Source organism: Salmo trutta, chromosome 7, assembly GCF_901001165.1.
Source record: "Salmo trutta chromosome 7, fSalTru1.1, whole genome shotgun sequence".
Taxonomy (NCBI): domain Eukaryota; kingdom Metazoa; phylum Chordata; class Actinopteri; order Salmoniformes; family Salmonidae; genus Salmo; species Salmo trutta.
Genome location: NC_042963.1, coordinates 11,290,139 through 11,310,866, shown reverse-complemented (window position 1 = coordinate 11,310,866; position 20,728 = coordinate 11,290,139). Strand labels below are relative to the sequence as shown.

The 20,728-nt window shown below is 41.9% G+C and overlaps 1 protein-coding gene across 1 annotated transcript in view; it reads left to right on the top strand.

Annotated features, from left to right (window-relative positions):
- The window catches only part of agbl1 (AGBL carboxypeptidase 1), a 152,216-nt gene that overhangs the window by 109,020 nt on the left and 22,468 nt on the right, over window positions 1–20,728 (top strand). The window contains exon 23 of the mRNA XM_029757967.1: window positions 2,892–3,052. Within this exon, the coding sequence (XP_029613827.1) occupies window positions 2,892–3,052 (161 nt within the window). The remainder of the gene's footprint in view (window positions 1–2,891; window positions 3,053–20,728) is intronic.

Below are 20,728 nucleotides of genomic sequence, written 5' to 3'. Positions count from 1 at the left end.
TTTAATTTCCTGGGGCTCGAAAGGAGATATGATTTACAAGTGGCTAAAGAGAGGAGGCTAATGATCATCTGAAGGAAATATCCTCCGTTACCGTAAATCTCCTAAAGGAATGTTCACAGAAATGTAAATCGAGTGGGCGGTACAATACAGGCTACACAGAGTATGTTGGGAAATCTGTGGTAGAGGTTTGAAACCATGGTGTCTCTATGGGCTGGAGAAGTCATGTTGACATGATGGAGATCTGTATGCATGGCTAGGAGTTCATTAAGAGATTCATCAAAGCCACAAGATCTTTTTAAGCGTTTCTCCGTAATGCCCGCTTGAAACCCACACATCTAATTATGGACATATGCTATACAAATCAGCCATCCCAACATGGGACAAGGACACTTGGCTCTCTCCTCAAACAGCAAATGAGGTCCCTCTGATCCCATGGTTGGAGTTATCGCACATGAAAAATACATCTAATTCAAGCACTGTTTCAAATGCTCAATTATTATTTCCATTTGTCTGATCTTTGGCATAGATTTATTTTGAAAGTGAAACATTAAAGTCTAGCAGTATTTTGCTGTTTTTTTTATTTAGCAAAGGGGTGTGTCAGAAGGTTTCCAGGCCAGCTGTACGACAGATAGAAAACCCCATGAAATATGTAGGACAGACATAGCTGCTGTATGAGACAGCATAATGAATACAGTTGTATTCGTTTAGTATAGTCCCTGGGCCACCATCTCAACGGCATTATTACGTACTTGGTCGATAATAAATGTATCAAATGGCAAATTACAATTAAATGATTTGTGAACCATTAGTGTAATGTCAGACCCTGCAGTTGAACTGGAAGGGGATATAGGGAGCCAAGTCTCTCTCTCTCTCTGATGTACAGATGTAGGATCTTAATTTGATCACTCTTTGTATTCAAGTGTATTCAAGGTTTAAAAAGGCTTCTACATTTAGTAATTTCCACTTTAAAATGTCAGACTTGATTTGCCCAAATGAAAAATGAATCAAACCCTACAAAAACTGTCCATTAATTATAATCCAAATAATAATTCACATTTCTTGTTGCTGCAGGATTATTTTCCTGCTGTAGCAAACTGGCTCAAATTACAATCCTACATCTGTACTTGACACTTGGAAGCTCATAGGCTATTATTTTCTTTAGCTATTAACCAAACACTATGCCCTTTGGGGGCTTGCTGGGTAGTTCACATTGCTCTATTGTGTTATACTCAGATAGAGAAGGTATTGTGTCATTTAGGAAGCAGCTTGTGCTCACAGATGCATCAGATACTTCCTTCCTTTCATTAGCCGTAGCATTAGTGCCAGAAAGGTGTAATTAACATTCCCACATTTCCATTGGACATATCTGTCTGAGAAAAGGAAGAGCGGTTTAATTACATGACATATCCTTATGCCAAACAGTTTGACATTTTGAGGAGGGTGAGAGCAGAGTCAGCAATTGAAATGGTCAATGTTGCCTCCACAATGCAAACAGGGGAAGAATTGATTTTCCTTCCCAAGCAAACAGCCAGGGCTCTATGCATGCTGGACATGTAAACCTCTTCTTCTGCACTCTGAATTATTGAACAGCTATCCCTTGCACACTATGTACCACTCATTTTGACAGGTTGGACTGTCTTCTTAGTGCAATATATGGTGTTTCTCAGGGGGTATGGATCCAGACACACACACAAACACAATACACACAAACACACACACACCCACACACTTCCAAGCCATGACATTTCCGTGTCATGACTTTAGACAGTCTCCTCCCATGAGTCACAGAGCTACTGCGGGCCCAGCACCCAGCTCTCCAGTTCTCTAGCTCTCCTCTCTGCCCTGTCTCATTGCACATGCTGCGCACGGAACAGGCATTCCACTTATCTGCTCTGACATGGTTCCTACAGGGGAGGAGAAAAGGATATTGGATGGAAGAAAAGCATGGCCTAAACACAGGATTAAAGAGGAGGAGAGTCATCTGGAAAATTGCTACACTATTTGTTTTGCCATTATGGCGATTGCACATGAAAACATCACACCTGCTCTAAAGAGACTGCATGCGGAGCAGAGCATCTGATTCCGAAGTCTCATTGTGTACTATGCTGGAGCGGGGTGACATATAGGCCAAATGGATACATGGCTGTAGCAGGCTGAGAGTCACTTGTGAGGATCACGAGGCTGCTGAAAAACATGGCGTCATCATGTCATGTGTCACCCGTATTTACTCGTATATTTGCATAACCACGTCCTTTTGTAAAGCATGCCACGTTTCATCAGTTTGGTGACAGCCGCGGAGAGAAGCCAACAGCCCGGTTGGATGACACCCTCTGGGAATCTGCTGCTGGTGGTCTTCTCCTAGCCCTTAGAGAAGTAGCTTCTAATGGGCATGTGCTAATAACACGGTTGAGTAAGCAGGTGCAGTTGCCTGTAGAGCAATTATCTGCAATCATTATGACATCATGAGATTCCCAGGCAAAACATACAAAAGCTAATGTCCTGAAGGTGCAAGTTCTATGTATTCAGAGCTGATAGGTTAATGAGCAGATCACAGATCACAGCTATTTCTCCATGACAGTCACCTACTTTGATATGAATACAATTATCCAGAGAGGCTTTCTATACAACACACTCAGTGGTTATGAGCTGTAGGCTAAATACCCCAATGGCCCCACTCAGAAGTATTACAATTTAGTTACCCGGCTAATGTATAGCTGAAGCAATCCTACTTGTACAGAAAATATTAGTTTGGTTACAAACCAGTAATCAGAAGGCTATTTATCTTGTTTCTTTCTAATGAAAGACCGGAAGCTTTTCTAAAGACCTCATATCATATCCTGGTGTTCTTGTGTTTTAAATGGACCTTGTCTGTGTTGTATTGTTTGTTCTAGGGCATGCAGACTGGCACGGGGGAATTGGAGGAGATGGGGGTGAAGTTCTGTCAGTCGCTGCTCTCCCTGAGGAGGAACACCATGCTGTACAACAGGAGAGTCATCAGCCAGCCAACCCTGCTCCACCTGGATGACAACCTCCTAGACCACAAGTCCCGCAAGTAAGTCCTTTTTCTGATGGTCCATAGGTCCCTCTGTCCCCTGTCTCCAGCCAACACACACACTACATACACACACACACTACACACACTGCACACACACACTGCACACACACACTGCACACACACAGCCCTGTTGGCAGGGTGAGCCCCTGAGAGTAGACCCCGAGAAACACAATCAAACAAGCTTAGATTGGATCAATGAAAAAATGTTTTGTGGTGGGGTAGGCAGCAGTGCTTTTTAGAGTTCATTGATTACATACTACTGTATGATGAATCACTTAGAAAAGCATTTAATAGTGGATACACTTTTAAAGACAGTCCAAGTACCGTTAAATAATATTAAGCAGTACTAGGGCTATCTTTAAAAGTGTATGGAAGCCAAGCCATTGCCTGGAAAGGACCCTCTTGGCCACTTACTCAAACACATTTTACCTATACACCAATTCAATATTGGCTTGACTGTCTTGCTATAATCGTTTCCATCTGAGTTGCTGGCTTTCCAGTAATTACAATTTGAGACGCACCGCCATTTCCTGGTTGCAAAAATTCTAATAGTTTGCCTAATATCAGTATGTGACAAAACAAGCAATGTAAATGTATAGTGTAGAGAATCATTGTACCATCTAAATCGCTGTGATATATATTTTCAATAACCCCAAATATTGTATTTTCAGCTGGTTTACAAAACCAAAAGTAAAAGACGCAAAAACAAAACTTAAGAATGCATAGAAATATCGCACATAGAAACAATCTACCACTTCTTAGACTTGCTTTCAACGAGAATGACAGATCTATAACTCATATTTTCTATGTGAATTTGGTCAGGTCGCCCCAAAAAGTAGTATAGTGCAGCTTTAAAGGAACTTTTTATATTTTGGAGTGCTATGCTTCCTTTTTTCACTCTCTTGTTTTTTTCCCAGATATCCACAAGTTTTAGATTCACTTACTGCCTGCATTTATGGAATGGAATAAAATGGATAAACTGCACTATACATTTTTTTTTACTTCAATTCAATTCTGTTTTGTGAACATTTTGTATTATTACTGTACGTCTTGTCCTCATCGACAATTTGGTCGGGATCATTGCATTTCTTACACTTTCTTTCTCTTGAGGGGTTATATAAAATGTTTTTACACGTATAAAACCCCTCACTGGGTAGAAAAGTAGGATCTAGTTCTGTTAGGTTAGCTGTTCCTTCCCTGGAGCATTATGCAAGTGTGGTAGTAGAGAGAGGACACCATGTCCCACTGTGTTAGCCTTTTACTCAACTTATCTTACAATAACATTAGAGCAGTTGAAAGTACAGTATGAGAAGGTGGCCTTAATATTTGCCCACATTCTTGAATATGTGACTCTGGCCGTGACCCCCCTCTTCGAGGGTGTCTCAGGGGGAGTTGGGATATGCAAAAAACATTCACAATTCACACATGCATATAATACACACGTGTTCATGTGTAAAACAGGACAAATATAAGCACCCACCAAATTATTATAATTACTATTATTATTATTATATTTACATCAGCTGACACTGCATAAAATGGCCTGTGATTAGATGTGTGATTAGATGTGTGTCCAAATGTCTTTAATCTAATCATGACAAGAAGAAGTCATGATAAAAACAGATCTCAACAGAGTTTGGAATTTCTGTGAACTTCACCTGTCTGAGTCATCAGCTCTGGAAGGACATGGATCTTCACACATGCTAATAGCTCTTAACACCTTGGCCATTGTCCTCATTCATCCCGATCAGTTCAGCAGCAATCTTCTCCAAACCTGTGCATGGTAGCCTTTGAAATTGGTTCACATATTTGAAAATTGTCTTAATAAGAGTTATATACTATTAAGTTCACATATAGAAACCCAAGATGGCGTAGCAGTCAGACATCTTTGTCTTTGTCCTGTCGTGTCCCTTGTATATATCCTTTTACATATTTTTCTTCGCATATCTTTTTAAAATATTTTCCTAAACCTCAACTTCTAAATACTCTCCTGCAACCCGCCTCACCCAATGTGGCGTGGATCTGTTTTTTTTTCTAAAGTATTTCTATTTACTTCGGATCTGGAATCCCTCAACTGAAGCTAGCCAGCTAACTACCTAGCAGCTATCAGTCAGCAAACCACTGCTAGCGGTCATCAGCTAACCTTTAGCTCGGAAGCTCTCGCCAGTTTGTACAACGTGACTCAAACCAGAGCATAACGGACCTATTTTTTTCTCTCCATATCCCCGGATTCCTACCGCAAACTCTGAACATTTTCATCTGGATCTTCGCAACTAGCTAACTGCAATCCCGGGTGACTACTCCTGGCTAGCGTTTCCATCCCGGAGCAAGCACCAATTAGCCTGAAGCTAGCCTGGCTAGGGCTCTTGGGCTACCACCGAAGCCCACTCCTGGGCTACAATATCCGGACCCCTTCCACTGCCGGTACGGGGCACGGAACCCCGCCGATCCTCTACGACTGGAATACCGACATAATCTGCCCGAGGATTCCAACAGGCCCCTCAGGCGCGACTTCCGCTGAAGGCCCATTCTGCTAACTGCGGCCTGCTATCTACCTAGAGCTACTTGGAACCCTACTAATCCACGACTGGTCTATCGACGTCACCGCACGAAGAGGCAAAAACAGACTTACCTCCATTTCGACGTCCCCCAAAGGCCCTTCTGCTAACTTGCTAGCCCCGGTCTACTAACTGCTAGCTTGCTAGCCTCGGTCTGCTAACTGGTAGCTTGCTTGCGCCGGTCTGCTAACTGCTAGCTTGCTTGCCCTGGTCTGCTAACTGCTTGCTTGCTAACCCGGTCTGCTAACTGCTAGCTTGTTAGCCCCGGTCTGCTAACTGCTAGCTTGTTAGCCCCGGCCTGCTAACTGCTAACTTGTTAGCACCGGCCTGCTAACTGTCTGAATCGCCGTGTCCCCAGCCAGCCCAACCACTCACTGGACATGTTCACTTGCCTACGCATGTCTCTCGCTAATATCAATATGCCTCGTCCATTATTGTCCTGGTTAGTGATTACTGTCTTATTTCACTGTAGAGCCTCTAGCCCTGCTCAATATGCCTTAACCAACCATGTTGTTCCACCTCCTACATATGCGATGACATCACCTGATTTAAACGTCTCTAGAGACTATATCTCTCTCATCATTACTCAATGCCTAGGTTTACCTCCAATGTACTCACATCCTACCTTTCCTTTGTCTGTACACTATGCCTTGAATCTATGCTATCGTTCCCAGAAACCTGCTCCTTTTACTCTTTGTTCCGAACGTGCTAGACGGCCAGTTCGTATATCCTTTAGCCATACCCTTATCCTACTTCTCCTCTGTTCCTCTGGTGATGTAGAGGTTAATCCAGGTCCTGCTGTGCCTAGCTCTACTCCCACTCCCCAGGTGCTCTCATTTGTTGAGTTCTGTAACCGTAAAAGCCTAGGTTTCATGCATGTTAACATTAGAAGCCTACTCCCTAAGTTTTTTTTACTCACTGCTTTAGCACACTTTGCCAACCCGGATGTCTTAGCCGTGTCTGAATCCTGGCTTAGGAAAACCACCAAAAACCCTGAAATCTCCATCCCTAACTATAACATTTTCCGCCAAGATAGAACTGCAAAAGGGGGCGGTGTTGCAATCTACTGCAAAGATAGCCTGCAGAGTTCTGTCTTACTATCCAAGTCTGTACCCAAACAATTCAAGCTTCTACTTTTAAAAATTCACCTTTCCAGAAACAAGTCTCTCACTGTTGCCGCTTGCTATAGACCACCCTCTGCCCCCAACTGTGCCCTCGACACCATATGTGAATTGATTGCCCCCCATCTATCTTCTGTGCTCGTGCTACTAGGAGACAAACACCTAAAACACCTAAAACACCTAAAACACCTAAAATCCTAAAATCTAAGCTTTTTGCCCTCAATCTCACACAAATTATCAATGAACCTACCAGGTACAACCCCAAATCCATAAACACGGGCACCCTCATAGATATCATTCTAACTAACTCGCCCTCCAAATACACCTCTGCTGTTTTCAATCAAGATCTCAGCGATCACTGCCTCATTTCCTGCATCCGTAATGGGTCTGCGACCAAACGACCACCCCTCATCACTGTCAAACGCTCCCTAAAACACTTCTGCGAGCAGGCCTTTCTAATCGACCTGGCCGGGGTATCCTGGAATGACATTGACCTCATCCCGTCAGTAGAGGATGAAAGGTTATTCTTTAAAAGTGCCTTCCTCACCATCTTAAATAAGCATGCCCCATTCAAAAAATGGAGAACTAGGAATAGATATAGTCCTTGGTTCACTCCAGACCTGTCTGCCCTCGACCAGCACAAAAACATCCTGTGGCGTTCTGCACTAGCATCGAATAGCCCCCGTGATATGCAACTTTTCAGGGAAGTTAGGAACAAATACACAGGCAGTTAGGAAAGTTAAGGCTAGCTTTTTCAAACAAAAATATGCATCCTGTAGTACAAACTCAAAAAGGTTCTGGGATACTGTAAAGTCCATGGAGAATAAGAGCACCTCCTCCCAGCTGCCCACTGCTCTGAGGCTAGGAAACATTGTTACCACCGATAAATCTACTATAATTGAGAATTTCAATAAGCATTTCTCTATGGCTGGCCATGCTTTCCACCTGGCTACCCCAACCCCGGTCAACTGCATGGCACCCTCCACAGCAACCCGCCAAAGCCCCCACCATTTCTCTTTCACCCAAATCCAGATAACTGATGTTCTGGACCCTTTCTTTCTAAAATGATCTGCCAAAATTGTTGCAAGCCCTATTACTAGCCTGTTCAACCTCTCTTTCGTATCATCTGAGATTCCCAAAGATTGGAAAGCTGCCGCGGTCATCCCTTTCAAAGGGGGAGACACTCTAGACCCAAACTGCTACAGACCTATATCTATCCTACCCTGTCTTTCTAAGGTCTTCGAAAGCCAAGTTAACAAACAGATTACCGACCAGAGCTGGTCATGGGTGCACCTCAGCCACGCTCAAGGTCCTAAACGACATCATAACCGCCATCAATAAGCGACATTACTGTGCAGCCGTATTCATCGACCTGGCCAAGGCTTTCGACTCTGTCAATTAGCACATTCTTATTGGCAGACTCGACAGCCTTGGTTTCTCAAATGAATGCCTCGCCTGGTTTACCAACTACTTCTCTGATAGAGTTCAGTGTGTCAAATCAGAGGGCCTGTTGTCCGGACCTCTGGCAGTCTCTATGGGGGTGCCACAAGGTTCAATTCTCGAGCCGACTCTCTTCTCTGTATACATCAGTGATGTCGCTCTTGCTGCTGGTGATTCTCTGATCCACCTCTACGCAGACGACACCATTCTGTATACTTCTGGCCCCTCTTTGGACACTGTGTTAACTAGCCTCCAGACAAGCTTCAATGCCATACAACTCTAGTTCCGTGGCCTCCAACTGCTCTTAAATGCAAGTAATGCATGCTATTCAATCGATCACTGCCCACACCTGCCAGCCCATCCAGCATCACTACTCTGGACGGCTCTGACTTAGAATATGTGGACAACTACAAATACCTAGGTGTCTGGTTAGACTGTAAACTCTCCTTCCAGACTCACATTAAGCATCTCCAATCCAAAATTAAATCTAGATTCGGCTTCCTATATCGCAACAAAGCATCCTTCACTCATGCTGCCAAACATACCCTCGTAAAACTGACCATCCTACCGATCCTCGACTTCGGCGATGTCATCTATAAAATAGCCTCTAACACTACTCAACAAATTGGATGCAGTCTATCACAGTGCCGTCCGTTTTGTCACCAAAGCCCCATACACTACCCACCACTGCGACCTGTACGCTCTCATTGGTTGGCCCTCGCTTCATACTTGTCGCCAAATCCACTAGCTACAGGTTATCTACAAGTCTCTGCTAGGTAAAGCCCCACCTTATCTCAGCTCACTGGTCACCATAGCAGCACCCACCTGTAGCACGCGCTCCAGCAGATATATCTCACTAGTCACCCCCAAAGCTAATTTCTCCTTTGGTCGCCTTTCCTTCCAGCTCTCTGCTGCCAATGACTACTGCAAAAATCTCTGAAGCTGGAGACTCATATCTCCCTCACTAGCTTTAAGCACCAGCTCTCAGATCACTGCACCTGTACATAGCCCATCTGTAAACAGCCCATCTATCTACCTCATCCCCATACTGTATTTATTTATTTTGTCTTGCTCCTTTGCAACCCAGTATCTCTACTTGCACATTCATCTTCTGCACATCTACCATTCCAGTGGTTAATTGCTATATTGTAATTACTTCGCCACCATGGCCTATTTATTGCCTTACCTCCCTTATCTTACCTCATTTGCACTCACTATATATAGACTTTTTTTGTTTTCTTTTGTTCTACTGTATGATTGACTGTATGTTTTGTTTATTCCATGTGTAGCTGTGTTATTGTATGTGTCAAATTGCTATGCTTTATCTTGGCCAGGTCGCAGTTACAAATGAGAACTTATTTTAACATGTTTGGGATAGGGGGCAGTATTTTCACGGCCGGATAAAAAACGTACCCGATTTAATCTGGTTACTACTCCTGCCCAGAAACTAGAATATGCATATAATTAGTAGATTTGGATAGAAAACACTCTAAAGTTTCTAAAACTGTTTGAATGGTGTCTGTGAGTATAACAGAACTCATATGGCAGGCCAAAACCTGAGAAGATTCCATACAGGAAGTGCCCTGCCTGACAATTTGTTGTCCTTCTGTAGCATCTCTATCGAAAATACAGCATCTGTGCTGTAACGTGACATTTTCTAAGGCTTCCATTGGCTCTCAGAAGGCGCCAGAAAGTGGAATGGGGTGTCTGTAGTCTCTGGGCGAAGAACAGCAGGATAATTTGTGAGTGGTCAGGCTGGGAACAGTGACACTGGAGATGCGCGTCCACAAGACTACTCCATTTTTTTCTTTCAGCCTTTGAATGAATACAACGTCGCCCGGTTGGAATATTTTCGCTATTTTATGAGAAAAATAGCATAAAAATAGATTTTAAACAGCGTTTAACTTGCTTCTAAGTACGGTAATGGAATATTTAGACATTTTTTTGTAACGAAATGCGCTCGCGCGTCACCCTTCGATAGTGACCTGAACGCACAAACAAAACGGAGCTATTTGAATATAACTATGGATTATTTTGGACCAAACCTACATTTGTTATTGAAGTAGAAGTCCTGGGAGTGCATTCTGACGAAGAACAGGAAAGGTAATCAAACTTTTCTAATAGTAAACCGGAGTTTGGTGAAGGCTAAACTTGGTGGGTGTCTAAACCGGAGTTTGGTGGGTGTCTAAATGTTCCAACAGCGACGTTTTGTTTGTGCGTTCTAGACACTATCCCAATGGTAAATAACGGTCACGCGCACGGCACATTTCGTGACAAAAGATTTCTAAATATTTCATTACCGTACTTCGAAGCATGTCAACCACTGTTTAAAATCAATTTTTATGCCATTTTTCTCGTAAAAAAGCGATAATATTCCGACCGGGAATTTGCAATTAGGTAAACAGCCGAAAGAAAATATATCACTGGGTCGACTCGGGCACGCGCCTAAGCTCTTTGTCCTCTGATCGGCCACTTGGCAAAGGCGATTATGTGTTTCAGCCTGAGGCTGCCTCGTCATCGTTCAGGTTTTTCCCGGGCTCTGAGAGCCTATTGGAGCCGTAGGAAGTGTCACGTTACAGCTAAGATCCTGACTCTTCAATAAACAGAAGCAAGAACAACAACACCTTGTCAGACAGGCCACTTCCTTCCGAATCAAACAATTATATGCATATTCTAGTTACTGGGCAGGAGTAGTAACCAGATTAAATTGGGTACGTTTTTTATCCAGCTGTGCAAATACTGCCCCCTATCCCCAACAAGTTAAATGTTGTAAAATAGCGATATGTTTGAGAAATTGAAGTTATAGCATCTTTGAGGTATTTGTATTTCACGCCACGCTCCACCATTGGATATTGGTAAGGGAACGTCTGTCCCTAAAAGGCTAAACTAGCCTACCTGGCTAAATAAAGGTGAAATAAAAAGTTATTGGAATCTATATTCATATGACTAATAATTGTCATTTCATAATTTCAAGATTTAACATCTAATTCAACTATTTTTATTTTCACATTTTATTTTCATACTTTAGAGTAAAATTATAAAATGAAAGATAAAAAACTAACAAAAGGCAGTAAAAGACATAAATCAATGAAGATAAAACAAAGGATATCAAAAATATCAACGAAGTTGTCTTTATTAGGCCAAGCTAAAAAGGCAGAATGTCAAATTATATTTAACCTCTATGAGCTAGGTGGGACGTTAGCGTCCCACTCTATTCAACAGCCAGTGGAATCGCGTGGCGCGAAATACAAATACCTCAAAAATTCAATAATTTCAATATTTCAAACATACGACTATTTTACACCATTTGAAAGATAAGACTCTCGTTAATCTAACCACATTTTCCAATTTCAAAAAGGCTTTACAGCGAAAGCAAAACATTAGATTATGTTAGGAGAGTACATAGACACAAATAACCACACAGCCATTTTTCAAGCAAGCATATGTCACAAAAACCCAAAATACAGCTAAATGCAGCACTATGTTCCTTTATCGTACTTAGAAGCATGTCAAATGCTGTTTAAAATCTATTTTTATGGTATTTTTCTCGTAAAATAGCGATAATATTCCAACCGGACAATGCTGTATTCATTCAAAAAGGAAGAGAAAAAATGGCGAGGTCTCGTGAACGCGCATTTCCAATCTCTTAGCCACCAGGCAGTCCACTGACAAACTGTGCTCCTGTACTCTGCCCGGAGACAGGAGATGCGTCAATCCGCTTTCTGAATGCTTTAGAGAGCCAATGGAAGCCTTAGAAAGTTCTACATAACCCCATGGGTACTATAGTTTTGATAGAGAAGCAAAGGGAGAACTACAAAATCGCAGACAGGCCACTTCCTGCTTGGAATTTTCGCAGGTTTTTGCCTGCCATATGAGTTCTGTTATACTCACAGACACCATTCAAACAGTTTTAGAAACTTCAGAGTGTTTCCTATCCAAATCTACCAATAATATGCATATTCTCGTTTCTGGGAAAGAGTAGTAACCAGTTTAAATCGGGTACGTTTTTTATCCGGCCGTGAAAATACTGCCCCCTAGCCCAGACAGGTTAAACACATCAAGCATTTTCACTGTACATTGCAAAGTTCCATATCAAAAAACTTTATAAAATATACAGTGTACATAGTGTAAATACTGCATGTCGATTTGTGTAAACTCTGCTTCTACATATGTTGTCTGTCTGTATATCCTGTTTATCTTCTGTTTGTATATCCTGTTTATCGTCTGTCTGTATATCCTGTTTATCGTCTGTCTGTATATCCTGTTTATCGTCTGTTTCTATATCCTGTTTATCTTCTGTCTGTATATCCTGTTTATCATCTGTCTGTATATCCTGTTTATTGTCTGTTTTTATATCCTGTTTATCGTCTGTTTTTATATCCTTTTTATCGTCTGTCTGTATATCCTGTTTATCGTGTGTCTGTATATCCTGTTTATCGTGTGTCTGCATATCCTGTTTATCGTCTGTTTTTATATCCTGTTTATCGTCTGTTTTTATATCCTGTTTATCGTCTGTCTGTATATGCTGTTTATTGTGGCAGCATCATTTCACCAATTCAAATTCCTGTGAATGAAGGTGATTCTGAATATATTCTCTTGCTTGTATGCCCACGCTTTCCACTGCTTTTACGAATTCTTCCTAAACCTACACGCACCTGGGAGTGCTTCTTGCACTTGGAAGTGAAATGTAATTGAGTTTCAGTCCCTCCTTCCAATGTCTAACATGAAACTTCTTGTGATGGGAATGAAAGGTTTAAAAGTTCAGATCGTGACATTCATGATTCATCTACAATGCCATACTCCCCTTATTTTCCTCAAATCAATCTAAGCCTTCATGTTTAAAAAGGTTTTCATTACCCGTTGCTGGTGTGTCTGTGTATGTGTGTGTATATACTTGTGTGTATGTGTATAGTTGTCTGTTTTTGTGCTGTTTAAAGAAAGACGTCTTCTCCAGGTATTGTTTTGGAGTTTAGATCTGGTTCCTCCTCTGACAGCCAACACAGCTGCTGTCTACAGATGGGTTTCACCTTGCTGTGAAATAAGCCTTTCTCTCTGCCACCCTCCCTCATCAACCAGTCACATTATGCAGGCCCAGAGCAGCCACACCGCACCTACAGTATTTACCTTGCTTCCTCCTGTTATCCAGAATACAGAGTATATTGCAGACAACTTTGTGAGCTGCACATGTATAGGTCTATAGATGAATTAGCAAACTCAAAGTTATGTATTTGGTAATGAGTAGGAAAGTGTTCAATGAGACTAGAAAATAAACAGTCGTTTTATTTGGCATTTGTTAAGAAGCCTGACTTTTTAGTTTCTGGAAAACATATATACATATAGTAGCAGTGATGGTGATTTCTATCAAATATATGTCCCTTGAGATTGCATTGACCTCAAATATAATTCAAGCAATATCAGTTTACCATGATTTACTTACTGCGATCCTGAGGTTTAACTTGTATTTCCAGATCCAGCCCTGAAAAAATGTATCCTAATTGAATATTTAATCAATTAAGTGAATTGTTCAGTGCAGTTGTTAGTTTCACCCCACTGGTCAATGATGCAGATGCTTAACTACTGAAACTGATCTCTCATCTTCAGATTAGAAACGGTTTCTGTAATGTTCTGTTTCTCAACCATAATCTTTCTTGTGCTCCATCACCCATTCCTTGGTCTAATAAAAAAACTGGCAATATCGTATCAGTCTAATATACTAGTTAAAAGAAGCACTGTATACACATCTCACTATCTCTGTTATTGTATCACATTTAGGCTAACTCTCTTTTCAATATCAAAGCGAGCTCAAGAAATGTTGATACAGTGCACTTGGCAGATTGATTACATTTCTGTCAGTTTCTTAGTTTCATAGATTCTTACAGCTTGTGTTCACTTCATACAATCCCAAACAAAGCAACAAGAAAAAAAACATTTATTCTGGCAGTTTGAAACTCATTCCATTAGAGGTTACCATGAACTGCATTAACTGGTTTATTCAGTCTGAATTGAGCATCGCCCTTCAGGAATCACAGTAAGCCTCACAGTTTACCTCTTCATGTAGGTTCCCTTCTCCTAGATCTACAGGTAACTGCCAAAATAAAGGAAACACTTGAGTAAATGGCAGATGCAAAGTATATTGAATGCAGGTGCTTCCACACAGGTGTGGTTCCTGAGTTAATAAAGCAATTAACATCCCTTCATACATAGGGTCTTGATTAAAAATGCGCAGTTGCCCATTGTTTTGCGTACCATGGCTAGAAGAAGAGATCTCAGTGACTTTGAAAGAGGGGTCTCAAAGGAACATAGGGGGTTTAAAGGGTGTTTGTGTCTCAGTCACCAGATCTCAACCCAAATTAACACTTCTAAGGAGATTCTGGAACGGCATCTGAACGGCATCTGAGACAGCGTTTTCCACCACCATTTGCATTAGGAATTTATTGTGGAAGACTGGTGTTGCATCCCTTCAAAAGGTTCTGGATAGAATCAAAAAGGGTTCTATGCTTGCTTCACATATCTGCCACCCCTGGTTCCATGAAAAACCCTAAATGGAACTCAAGGGTTCTATATGGAACCAATTTTGGTTCAGTGAAGAACGGTTCTACAGTATATAGAACCTTTAGCAGTGCCATATACAATATGAAGCAAGTGATAGAACCCTTTTTGGTTCTATCCAGAACCTTTTTTTCCAGACACTTGTTAGAATCTCGTGTTTGCCAAACACTTTATGTTGGTGTTTCCTTTATTTTGGTAGTTACCTGTAGATTCACATGGGTTCTCCTATAGAAGATGTCATGGAAAAGTAGCCTTGGATGATAAAAAGAACCATTGTATCAGACAGCCTAGTTGTATTTCCCCTCCATGAAGCTGTATAATCTTCAGTCCGCCTACAGTTTCATGCCTTTTTTTATTGATGGCCTATTATTGATAGCACATTATGTTAGGAAACATAGCACTGCTTTCATCTTTGCTCACACATACGATTGAGTTCATCTCAAATACCACCAGGATGACAGACTAGCTATTGTATGCTGCATGCACTGGGTAGTCCTGCCTGATGGAGGATGTGTTTGGCATGGCAATGATGGTGAGAATAGTCAACTAAAGCATACTAGATCAGGGCCCAGGTTAGTGGGAACTAGAGGTCTTCACAGGTCAAAAAAGTTGGACCTGTTCCGAAATGGATCCGTGGCTTTTCCACCTGAACCAATATGCATAAATTAATTTGAAAAGAAAACGGAGACCCGTTCCGAATGGACTCAAGGACAGTCAGACCCGTTCCGAATGGACTCAAGGACAGTCAGACCCGTTCCGAAAAGGACAGTGGAAAACAGACACAAACAGACCCGTGCTGGTTCGGATCCGAGAGACACATTTTTTGTTGCGCTAAATGCATCAGGCCATTGCATGCATAGACCCTTTCCTGTAGGCTTAGTGGTCCACTATATGATATTAATATAAAATATATATATATTAAGAGAAACAAGCTTAGGCCTAGACCTAGAGAGACTGAGAGAAAGATAGAGATATGCCGGCGCCGTGTTACTGACATCAACATGGATTTATTTGTATACTATATAGATAGGCTACTACTGCTGTACAGATACAGGGGTACAGAAGGAGGCTAATTCGTACATTTTCAATTAGAATATTTTTATAAAGATAAGCATTGTATTGTTTGACCCAGCAAATAACAGCAATAGGCTAATGCTATTTATTTTTACAACAAGCACATAATAAGAATAATTATTATTATTAATGACTAAACAATTGATAATAAATCAATGAAGGGGAGAAAATTACATTGAACCTGAATAGCGAGTTGCACACAGTCCATTTGGCTGCGCCAACGTTCTTCTCCTCTTTGTCTACTACAATATAAAAACTTGTCCCGGGGACTTTCCCCTTGTTGGCTTCTTTTCACCATAGTCTTCCTCATCTAACTTTCGGAATCAACTTCGCCTAGGCCAAGGCTCCTTTTACTCGGTCCCTCTCTCGTCGAAGCAGCAGGCGCATGTGAGGTGAGCAGTTGGAACTGGACATAAGCTATATGTTTTATTGAGTTGCAATTGGCTGACACAGATAACAAGCTTGTGCAGTTCTCATCACACAAGCAGTAAATTAACAGAGGTTGGTCCAGTTGGGTCCAGTTGGTAAATACATTTTTAGTTGCACATACCCGAGATCAGTGGTAATTATATCAGACCGGACCCAGATCCGAGACAAAGGTCAGAAGTTAGGACCCGGGTCCGCTGTGAAGACCTCTAGTGGGAACACTCCTCCCAGCAGATCTAAAGTGGTAATTTCAATAGCATTCCGACTTATGTTCTTCCCACTGTCTTCTGCAGTCTTAGCCTGCGTTTGATGTGTGAATAAGCATGCTTTCCTACTCTGCCATAAAAAAATGTCCAGCACAGACCCCTTATATTCATGAGCGTTAATTCACTTGAACAAGTTTCATAACTCCTGAGATGTGCTTTACAAACTGCTTGTTTTGAAATCAGGTTCATTAGTAGGGCTTGTTGCAAGAGTAGCACCTTCTGCTCTGCCTTTGGAAAGAACAAAGACAGACGCCCAAGGGTCCTGAGCATTGGCAAGCCTAGTTTCAAACAGATGGAACAAGTCAGGTGAATATATTTAGGCAACATTGATTGTGCATTCAGATTGCGCAATGAGATACACAACATGACCAAAAGTATGTGAACACCTGCTCGTTGAATATCTCATTCCAAAATCATCGGCATTTATATGGAGTTGGTCACCCCTTTGCTGCTATAACTGCCTCCACTCTTCTGGGAAGGCTTTCCACTAGATGTTGGAACATTGCTGTAGGGACTTGCTTCCATTCAGCCACGAGCATTAGTGAAGTCGGGCACTGATGTTGGGCGATTAGGCCTGGCTCGCAGTCCGCATTCCAAATCATCCCAAAGGTGTTCGATGGGGTTGAGGTCAGGGCTCTGTGCAGGCCAGTCAAGTTCTTCCACACCGATCTCGACAAACCATTTCTGTATGGACCTTGCTTTGTGCACTGGGGCATTGTCATGCTGAAACAGGGAAGGGCCTTCCACAAACTGTTTACACAAAGTTGGAAGCACAGAATTGTCTAGAATGTCATTGTATGCTGTATTATTTGACCCTGCTGGTCGTCTATGAAAGTTTGAACTTCTTGAAGAACAATCTGGGCTTAAATGGCCATGTACTGTTATAATCTCCACCGAGCATAGCCAAAGGAAGACTGGCCACCCCCTCAGAGCCTGGTTCCTCTCTAGGTTTCATCCTAGGTTCCTGCCTTTCTTGGGAGGTCTTCCTAGCCACGTGCTTCTACATCTGCATTGCTTGCTGTTTGGGATTTTAGGCTGGGTTTCTGTATAGCACTTTGTGACATCTGCTGATGTAAAAGGGCTTTATAAATACATTTCATTGATTTGATTGTAGCATTAAGATTTCTCTTCACTGGAACGAAGGGGCCTTGCCCGAACCATGAAAAACAGCCCCGGACCATAAAAAAAGAGAGCTGTCTGGGTGCTCGATTTATTACACCTGTCAGCAACGGGTGTGGCTGAAATAGCAGAATCCACTCATTTGAAGGGGTGTCTACATACTTTTGTATATGTAGTGTACATGTTTTCTGTCTCGTCATTTAATTCATTAATTGATGCTACTCCAACTATGATGTTGCATTTGAACACTCATCCATTTATACTATTTCGCTCTCTGTTTCTCTGTCTCTCTCTCTCGACCTCTCCCTCTGCCGGCCTCTCTCCCTCTGCCTCTCTTTCTCTCTCTTTTTCTCTGCCTCTCTCACTCTCCCTCTCTCTGGTGACCTCTCTCGCTCTCTCAGCAGCAAAACAAAACAAAAACCTTATCTGCTAAAAAAAAGGGTGAATTTGCATGAATTATGTAACTGTGAAACACGGAATAATGACTGGTGTAGTGGCTACCTATTTCTCTTGCTTCTTCCTGTTAAACTATCTCTACTCTAGTAGAGTATTTTATCAATAATCTGAGGTCCTTTGCAGATAACCCATTAACTGGTGCTCTGTAAGGGATCAAACGCAGACTGGGCTAACATGAAGGATTAACCAACCAAGTTTATTCAACTGTAGAATTATTCAAATGCACATTGCAATATTTATAAGTGTTTGTCAGACTTTCATAACATCACAAAAATGTGTCTGAAAAACATGTAGACCTCCCATTAGAACTTTGCTTTCCGGGGTGATGCATAACAGTGTATTTCTCTCATGTTTCAAGCAGATTGTAGATGCAAAAAGTAGAAAAGATACATCTGTGGAGTGGTGTTGATTCTAATGTGATCCTGGGGACATTGGATTGGGGAGGCGTTTCTTTTATGAAGTGTCTGAGAGAGAGAGAGAGAGAGAGAGAGAGAGAGAGAGAGAGAGAGAGAGAGAATGCTGTGAGCCATGTGAAGGCTGGCTGTGAGGCGTAGCTCTGGTTCTCTCCCCTCCCAGGGGGGATCTGATTAAATCTCTGTCCCCCGCCGTCACACTGACTACCACACTCCGCTGACATGCCACACACTGCGCACACCTTTTAATCTGCATATTAAATTATTAGCGGGACTTCAACTCTCCTTTTTTTCCCCACTGTGTGAGAGCTATTTGTGTTAGACGTAAGCCTCTTAGTCATGGATCTGAATTGAACCTGAAAAAGGACAACCTTTAAATGTTTATATCTTGGGTGACTTGAAGCAACAAATGCATTGTGTTGTTCATTCATACATGTCATGCGCCAGTGCTATCATAGCCATCTCTGATACAGTTAATCTATTACAAACAGCCTATGTGACTGCAGCCGTACACACAGCTGTACATACCAAATTAATGCAAACTAAATGCTGAAAGTAGTAGGCTAGTTAGTCATGCATGCAAACAAAAATTCTGAATAGCAGTTTGGCTTAGAATACCGACCCAATTACAAATGCGAACGAACTAATGTGAACCGAATCTAACTGTGTTAGTCCAGTAGCTGGCCTAGTAAACAACATATCAGATCAATAAAGGCATAACACAATCTATATTTAGGCTAGTTACATTAACAGTAAACAAATTCAGCAAACAAAAGGCGAATGGAGATCCAAATAACCAAAACATAGCCTACAGCCTACTACAGTGAGATGCAGCCATGCACAGCTGTCTTGCCAAATACGTAAATAGGCCTTTAAACATGGAAAACCATGCTGCTCATGAGTTCAGCAACACATTGTGATATGGCACAATACACTTCTGTGGATCAAATTCGACCCACGCAATCAATTAAGCAATGCCAGCCTACCATAAACACGTTTCCAACACGTACAGTTCCATTTACAGTAACGACAACCAATAGGCTACCGAGAAAACCATAATAGAATGTATCTACTGTATATTTTTATTTTATATATTTTTTATTTCACCTTTATTTAACCAGGTAGGCTAGTTGAGAACAAGTTCTCATTTGCAACTGCGACCTGGCCAAGATAAAGCAAAGCAGTGCGACACAAACAACAACACAGTTACACATGGAACAAACAAGCATACAGTCAATAACACAATAGAAAAAGTATATATACAGTGTGTGCAAATGAGGTAAGATAAGGGAGGTAAGGCAATAAATAGGCCATAGTGGCAATATAATTACAATTTAGCAATTAAACACTGGAGTGATGATGTGCAGGAGATGAATGTGCAAGTAGAGATACTGGGGTGCAGAGGAGCAAATTAAAAAAATAAAATAAAAATAACAGTATGGGATGAGGTAGATAGATGGGCTGTTTACAGATGGGCTATGTACAGGTGCAGTGATCTGTGAGCTGCTCTGACAGCTGGTGCTTAAAGTTAGTGAGGGAGATATGAATCTCCAGCTTCAGTGATTTTTGCAATTCGTTCCAGTCATAGGCAGCAGAGAGCTGGAAGGAAAGGTGGCCAAAGGAGGATTTGGCTTTGGGGGTGACCAGTGAAATATACCTGCTGGAGCGCATGCTACGGGTGGGTGCTGCTATGGTGACCAGTGAGCTGAGATAAGGCGGGGCTTTACCTAGCAAAGACTTATAGATGACCTGGAGCCAGTGGGTTTGGCGACGAATATAAAGCGAGGGCCAGCCACCGACCATACAGGTCACAGTGGTGGGTAGTATATGGGGCTTTGGTGACAAAACGGATGGCACTGTGATAGACTACATCCAATTTTCTGAGTAGAGTGTTGGAAGCTATTTTGTAAATGACATCGCCGAAGTCAAGGATCGGTAGGATAGTCAGTTTTACGAGGGTATGTTTGGCAGCATGAGTGAAGGATGCTTTTGTTGCAAAATAGGAAGCCGATTCTAGATTTAATTTTGGATTGGAGATGCTTAATGTGAGTCTGGAAGGAGAGTTTACAGTCTAACCAGACACTTAGGTATTTGTAGTTGTCCACATATTCTAAGTCAGAAGCGTCCAGAGTAGTGATGCTGGATGGGCGGGCAGCGATCGGTTGAAGAGCATGCTTTTACTTTTACTTGCATTTAAGAGCAGTTGGAGACCACGGAAGGAGAGTTGTATGGCATTGAAGCTCGTCTGGAG